This window comes from Trachemys scripta, chromosome 1 (assembly GCF_013100865.1).
Source record: "Trachemys scripta elegans isolate TJP31775 chromosome 1, CAS_Tse_1.0, whole genome shotgun sequence".
Classification (NCBI taxonomy): Eukaryota; Metazoa; Chordata; order Testudines; family Emydidae; genus Trachemys; species Trachemys scripta.
Genome location: NC_048298.1, coordinates 340,409,008 through 340,416,553, shown reverse-complemented (window position 1 = coordinate 340,416,553; position 7,546 = coordinate 340,409,008). Strand labels below are relative to the sequence as shown.

Sequence of the window (7,546 nt, the reverse complement as noted above, 5' to 3'; positions counted from 1 at the left end):
CTAATCGAACCAGTGTGTGAGAGTGGAGAAGAGGAAGGGAGGATAAGACATCAACATCACACACATGTGGGCTGTGCAGGTGTTCAGGGCTTTCTGGTGGGCTTTCTTGGAGGAGATTCTGAGAACAACCCTGATGATCAGACCATAGGACAGGGCAATGAGCGTCAGGTCTAACCCAATGACTAGAAACGCCATCACCAAGCCGTATATATTGTTGACTGTGGTGTCCCCACACAACATCTTCACAACAGCCATGTGCTCGCAGTATGTATGGGGGATAATGCGGTTGGCACAGAATGACAGCCTACTCAGGAGCAGGGGCAGGGGCAGAACAACGAGAACAGCTCTTATCAAACCCACTAGACCTAGTTTAGCTATCTATGTGTTGGTGTGGATGGTGGCATATCTCAGAGGGTTACATATGGCAATGTAATGATCAAAGGCCATTGTCACAAGGACAGATGAGTGCATCATGGAAACCCTGTGAAGGAAGAACATCTGCCTCAAGATATTGAGGCAGCCTCTCACTGTAATATCTTTCAAATTGAACCAAAATATACAACAGTGCCTTCAGCACGACTGAGGTAGACGTGGCAATGTCTGTGAGCGCCAGCATGCAGAGCAGCAGGTACATCGGCTTGTGCAGGGTCTGCTCTTGGCCTACAACAAACAAAACCATGAAATTTTCCAACAGGCCAATAAAGTAGAATATAGAGAAAGGGATGGAAATCCAGACATAAGCAGCTTCCAAGCCAGGGATACCCATTAGGATGAATGTTGAAGGGTCAGAGGGTGTGAGGTTGAAAAGTGCCAAGAGGTGGTCGATTCTTCAATCGGGCTCAGAAATGCTCAATGTGCCTGTGAAGGGAGAGAAGCAGAGCAAGTTGGTTATACACTTTATAACAAATATTATGGTAAATACTTTATAATTATTAAAAGTCTAGAAAAGAGGGTAAATAGTGAGATGGCCATATTTACAGATGGCACCACATTATTTAGGTCATAGTCAAGTCTAGAGAAGTCATCAGAGGGAGCCCATATCAATAACTGCAAGGTGTCTGCCCACTGGAGGGAAAAGCTTGAACTCCTCATATACCTTAAAAGGTTCTAATTTAACTTTATGAACTCAGCACAGCGACCTGGGTGTCATGGCACACAGCTCTGTGAAACCCTGCTCACAGTGCAAGCATGGACAGAAATAAACCAAAGTATTGGGATCCAGGAGGAGTGGGATGGGGAATTATACAGAAAATATAATGCCATGAGATCACTCTGTCAATGTTTCTCCCTCCTCTGGACTCCTCTGTGTAGTACTGGGCACCCTTCTCACACAGGATATTGCTGAACTAGAAGGGGCTCAGGGAAGGGCAATGAGAATGATCAAAGGCCCCGGGAAACTCTCATATGGAACAGGTTGAAAAGACTGGAACTCTTACCGTAGAAAGAAGATGAATTAGAGAGGACATGAGAAATGTCTATAAAATTTTGACTGGTAGTGAGTAGATAGGAAATGTGTTGTCCCCGTATCCTACCTCAAGATCAAGAGGACATTCAATTAAATTGAAAAGTGAAAAATTCAAAATAGATAAAAAAGAGTGCTTGCTTATGGTACAGTTTGGTTCATTTACAATTTTTACTTCATTTGATTCTATGCTCTCTTTCATGTATAGTGCCAATCGGCCGCCAGGACAACCTATTCTGTCCTTCCGATATATTTTGAACCTTGGTATTATTGTGTCCCATTGATTATCCTCATTCCACCAAGTTTCTGTGCTGCCTATTATATCAATATCCTCATTTAATACTAGCTACTCATCTTATTAGTTAGACTTCTAGTATTTTAATATAAGCACTCTAAGGGTACATCTACACTACAGGGGGGAGTCGATTTAAGATACGCAAATTCAGCTACATGAGTAGCGTAGCTGAATTCGACGTATCGCAGCCGACTTACCCCGCTGTGAGGACGGCGGCAAAATCGACTTCTGCGGCTTCCTGTCGACGGCGCTTACTCCCACCTCCGCTGGTGGAGTAAGAGCGTCGATTCAGGGATCGATTGTCGCGTCCCCACGGGATGCGATAAATCGATCCCCGAGAGGTCGATTTCTACCCGCCGATTCAGGCGGGTAGTGTAGACCTAGCCTAAGAATGGTCACTTTTTAGTTGTCTGTCATTTCATGGTGTAATTGAATGGGACTCTTTTTCATTTGACTGTTTCTCATCAGATGCTACCCATATTTTGTCGTCTTCCATCCTCTCCTCCTTACAAAGACATAGAGAATCTCCATTACGCGATGTATGGCTTTCTTTCCTTGAAGCTGACTGGGAACTATTAACATCTGTTGGTCACGGCTTTACAGACAATAGCCCCAAGGTTTCACTCTGTGAAATACTGTCTGAAAAGTACTGGAAAGACAGAGGTGTGGCCTGGGCTCCAGCAAAGAGCGAAACTGAGGTGCAGGACAAGGGGGAGCGTAAGAGAGTGATACATAATATTGCCTCAGAATCCCCATCTGATCCCTCTGAAGCATCTGGTGCTGTTCCCTGTCAGAAACACAGACTCTGATGTGACCAGCGCCTAACACACATACTACTATTGATATCATTTCCACCTTTGGCCTTCATTCTTTTGTTAGCAGCTTGAGACAATTGCTGTGCCCCTGTGCATACTATTGGGGTGATACCACAGAAGCCCAGCGATGATCACTGAAACAGTGACCTTGTGAAATATTCCACTGTTTGTTAGTATAATGAAGATATCCACACGTTACTGTGAGTGGCACCAAAGCACTACAGAGGGGCATCAGAGCCCACAGAGGGCCCCTTTTCCCAGCATCCACTCTCCCATTGGGTTCATGTCCCCCACCCTTGAGTCCAACTTCAAGGCCCTGATGTCAGGCGATGTCTTTCTGCACTGGGCCCTCTTCCCATGGTCCCACCTTGCTCTCCACGGCTCCTCATCATGCTCAGATGCCGTGTTACCAATGGCATGGCTGGTGTCCTCTATAGTGGTTCTTGCCCAACAGCTTCCTGCTGTAGCTCATCCCTGCCTCCCCATCAGCACAGCTGGTTTGTGCTGACCCAGCTCCCGGCTCTGCTGTGCTCCAGCTCCCAGCTGTGCCTCAGCGCTGCTTCTCTGCCTCCGGCCGTGCTCTGCTCACTGCTGCTCATCGGTCTCTGGCCCAGCTCTGCCTTCTGGGCTGCTTCTTTGGCCCCTCTGGTTCTGGCTGGCGTGGCCAGATTTCCACTGCATTAATAAACCAAAGTCACTTAAAACTAACCTAAAAGTAGCTCAGCATATTTCTTGAAACAAAGTTTTGTTTTGTTTCATTCACACATTGGTCTTTACATCAAGTAAAAAATGAAAGCTTTCTTTAGCTACCTCGTACAGATTTGATTTTTTTTTAAAGCTACATGCCCCAGTAGGAGTTCTTCCACATTAGCAACAAACCTTTGAGATGACAACCAAATTTAAAATTAAAATGCCAGTACTGATACTTGTGTTAGGGTTGGCAGGTGTTTCAAACAAAAACTGGCACATGATGGTGTTAAAAATAGCCCAAAAGTAGCACAAAACATATGTAGTGAAAAAACAACAATAACATTATTATATTATTTATTTCTAATTGCATTCAATGATGTAAGTCAATTTCTACATTTTCTGTTGAATTCATTTGTTACTGTTAGTGATTATTTGGTTTATCCTCCAGGTTTCCTGAAGGATTGGATGTAAAAAATTCAGGTAAAGTTTGCTCACCGGATCACTGTACATAAGATAAAGAAGTTCATCATTGTAAAGTTTCTTTCTTTTCTCTTTGGCTATCTGAAAGTGTAGCTCCTGTTCGTCAAACTGATCAAGAATGCTGTTCTCACAAGGACTAATCTTCCATCAGAAAGCTGCAGAATCTTCTGTTAGTCTAGGAGGTACAGAAATGCTGAGTGACAGGGTGAGTGAGGTTGGGGGTTGACGGGTGAAATGAAAGAGATCGGGTGATGGTCAGAGAGAGGGAACTCAGCAAGGGTTCAGCATATAGACTTGTTTGTCATCCTGAGATCAAATTTGGGGTTTGATGCTTTGATACTTTTATATCTTACACTAATATGTGTGAACAAAGGACAAAGACACTGTGTGTGTTGCATCTGCCTGGCCAGATGGGTTTGTTAGTATAATGGGAAGAGATAAGGGATAGAACTAAAAATGTTATAGGGTATGGTGGGAGTGTAATATCTGAACATACACTGAAAGGCTGCCTGGCTCCTTTCTCAAGCCAAGGTCAAGCAACCTGTTAGGAGGGGCAAGAGAGGATGGGGGGAGGCATAATAAATACTAAAAGCCAAAGAAAAGATTGGCCTTGGCCAATGTGGTAAGTAACTCACTACTTACCCCTCCCATGGGGTACAAAAGGATTGGGATGAAGACCCCAGACTCACGAACCTCCAAAATGGAACATGACCGTAAGTTGTAAGGGGTGGGACTTGGGGTATGCATGGCAGGTATATTTGGGCCTACTAAGAAGGAGGAGGTGGAAAAAAATAGGAATGGGAAATGGGGACACAGGCAACATTCTGTGGCATTAGCGCTCAGAATGAAACATACGCAACCAGCATGTAGAGCTATGGATATGCTTGCTTGGAACTAACCTCCACAAACATTGCATTGTCTACACTTTGGACTTCTGGTCTTCTGCTTCTTGTCCATGTGACAAGAACCAGGGAAGGGGTGAAGGAAAAGCCCTCTACAAAAAAGACCAGTGCTTGGTGATGGAGAGATAAGCCATTAGGTGTGAGGAACTTCTCAGACTGGGAACTTCCACAATGATCAGATCAGACAAACTGGGACAGAGCACCCTTGATAAACAAGGAGATATCCTTTCCACCTCTTGCCACACAGGTTTAAAATCAGTGGTCCCCGGCAATTACCTTCTGCAGGTGTATTTGCCCACTTTCTCACGAAGCTCTTTGGTTTTGACCCCATAAATGATAGGGTTGACCATGGGGGGGACAACGAGATAGATGTTGGCCAAGATGATGTGAATGTGTGGAGCGATGCCCTGACCGAACCGGTATGTCAGAGTGGAAAAGAAGAAGGGAGGATAAGAAATCAGCATCACACAAAGGTGGGCTGTGCAGGTATTGAGGGCTTTCTGGTGGGCATTCTTGGAGGAGATTCTGAGGATAGCCCTGATGATCAGAGCATATGACAAGGCAATGAGAGTCAGGTCTAACCCGATGATTACAAATGCTGCCACCAAGCCATACATCCTGCTGACTGTGATGTCTCCACATGCCATCTTCACCACAGCCATGTGGTCGCAGTACATATGGGGGATAATGTGGTTGGCACAGAATGGATGCCTGCTCAGGAGTAGGGGCAGGGGCAGAACAAAGAGGACAGGTCTTATCAAACCCACTAGCCCTAGCTTAACTATTCGTGCATTGGTGAGGATGGTGGTGTATCTCAGAGGGTTACATATGGCAACATAGCGATCAAAGGCCATTGTGACGAGGATGGCTGAGTGCATCATAGTACCAGCATAAAGGAAGAACATCTGGGTGAGGCAGCCACCCACAGTAATGCCTTTCAAATTAAACCAAAATATACACAGTGCCTTTGGCATGATGGAGGTAGTTGTGCTGATTTCTGTGAATGCCAGAATGCAAAGCAGCAGGTACATTGGCTTATGCAGGGTCTGCTCTCTGCCTACAACAAACAGAATAGTGAAATTTCCCAACAGGCCGATAATGTAGAACGTAGAGAAAGGGATGGAAATCCAGACATGGGACGCTTCCAGGCCAGGGATACCCGTTAGGATGAATGTTGAAGCCTCAGAGGAGGTGAGGTTGAAAACTGCCATGATGTAGTCGATGTGTTGATTGGGCTCAGAAATGCGCAAGGTGCCTGTGAAGGGAGAGAAGCACAGTGAGAGGTGGGGGGGTTACACACTTTATAACAAATGATATATATTTTATAGGTTTCCCTGTGGTAGCCGTGTTAGTCTGTATCAGCAAAAACAATGAGGAGTCCTTGTGGCACCTTAGAGACAAAAAAATATTTGGGCATAAGTTTTCGTGGGCTAAAACCCACTTCATCAGATGCGTGGAGTGGAACTTACAGTAGGGAGATATAAATACACAACATAAGAAAGTATGGGAGTTGCCTTACCAACTGGGGGGGTCAGTGCTAATGAGCCAATTAGAATTGGCCTATTCTTAACAGTTGACAAGAAGGAGTGGAAAGCACTTTTGTGGTGCTAATGAGGTCAATGTAACCAAGGTGGCCCATTTCAAACAGTTGACAAGAAGGTGTGAGTATTTAGCAAGGGGAAATTAGTTTTTGTAAAAACAATGAGGAGTACTTGTGGCTTCTTAGAGATAACAAATTTAAGTAGTTTTTGTAGTGACCCAGCCACTCCCAGTCTTTATTCAGGCCTCATTTGATGGTGTCCAGTTTGCAAATTAATTCCAGTTCTGCAGTTTCTCGATGGAGTCTGTTTTTGAAGGTTTTTTGTTGAAGAATTGCCACTTTTAAGTTTTCCAATCTAGAAATGGGGATGATCAGAGAGGTGGCAACATTTGCAGATGGCACCAGATTGTCTAGGTCATAGTCAAGTCCAGAGAAGTCCTCACAGGGAGCTAACTACCCAGGTGAATAGGCAGAATGGTGACACTTCGATGTCAATAACTGCAATGTGTATGCCCATTGGAGGGAAAAGCTTGAACTCCTCAAACATGCTATCAGGTTCTATTTTAATTGTATGAACTCAGGACAGGGATCTCGGCTTCATGGTACACAGCTCTGTGAAACCCTGCTCACAGAGTGAGCATTGACAGAAACTAAGCAAAGCATTGGGATCCAGGAGGAATGGGATGAGGAATCATACAGAACATACAATGCCATGAGATCAGTCAGTCAATGCTTCACCCTCTTCTAAACTCCAATGTGTAGTACTGGGCACCCTTCTCACACAGGATATTGCAGAACTAGAGGGGTTCAGGGAATGGCAACCAGAATAATCCAGAGCCCAGGGCAACTCTCATACCTGGGAGGATAACCAGGGGAATGCCAAGGAGATGTAGATAAGTTATTTTACCTCTGTAGTTGGCACTGGTGCGACTATTTCTGGAATCCTGTGTCCAGTTCTAGTGTCCACAATTTAAAATGGATGTTGATACACTGCAGAGGATTCAGAGAAAAATCACAAGAATTAGTAAAAGATTAGAAAACGTGCCTTACAGTGATAGACTCAAACATCTCAATCTATTTAATTTTACAAAGATGGTTAAGGTGTGACTGGATAACAGTCTGTAAGAGCCTACACAGGGAACCAATATTTTATAATAGGCTTTTCAGCCTAGAAGTTAAAGAAATTCTGACTGGAACTAAGGTGTACAGTTTTTAAACGGGGAGAGTAATTCAACACTGGAACAATTTACCAAGGGTCTTGGTGGTTTCTCCAAAACTGAGAATTCTTAAATCTAGCTTGGATGTTTCTCTAAATTATTTGCTCTAGGAATAATTTGGGGGAAAATCTCAGGCCTGTGTTAT

At 44.4% G+C, this 7,546-nt stretch overlaps 1 protein-coding gene across 1 annotated transcript; it reads right to left on the bottom strand.

Annotated features, from left to right (window-relative positions):
• On the bottom strand, positions 1–5,855 carry LOC117884701 (putative olfactory receptor 52P1). Its single transcript, XM_034785363.1, has 2 exons — positions 4,921–5,855; positions 1–304 (listed from the first exon to the last, which is right to left on the bottom strand). The coding sequence occupies exons 1-2, from the start codon at positions 5,853–5,855 to the stop codon at positions 1–3; spliced, it is 1,239 nt and encodes a 412-aa protein (XP_034641254.1).
• Positions 5,856–7,546: the final 1,691 nt, after the last annotated feature.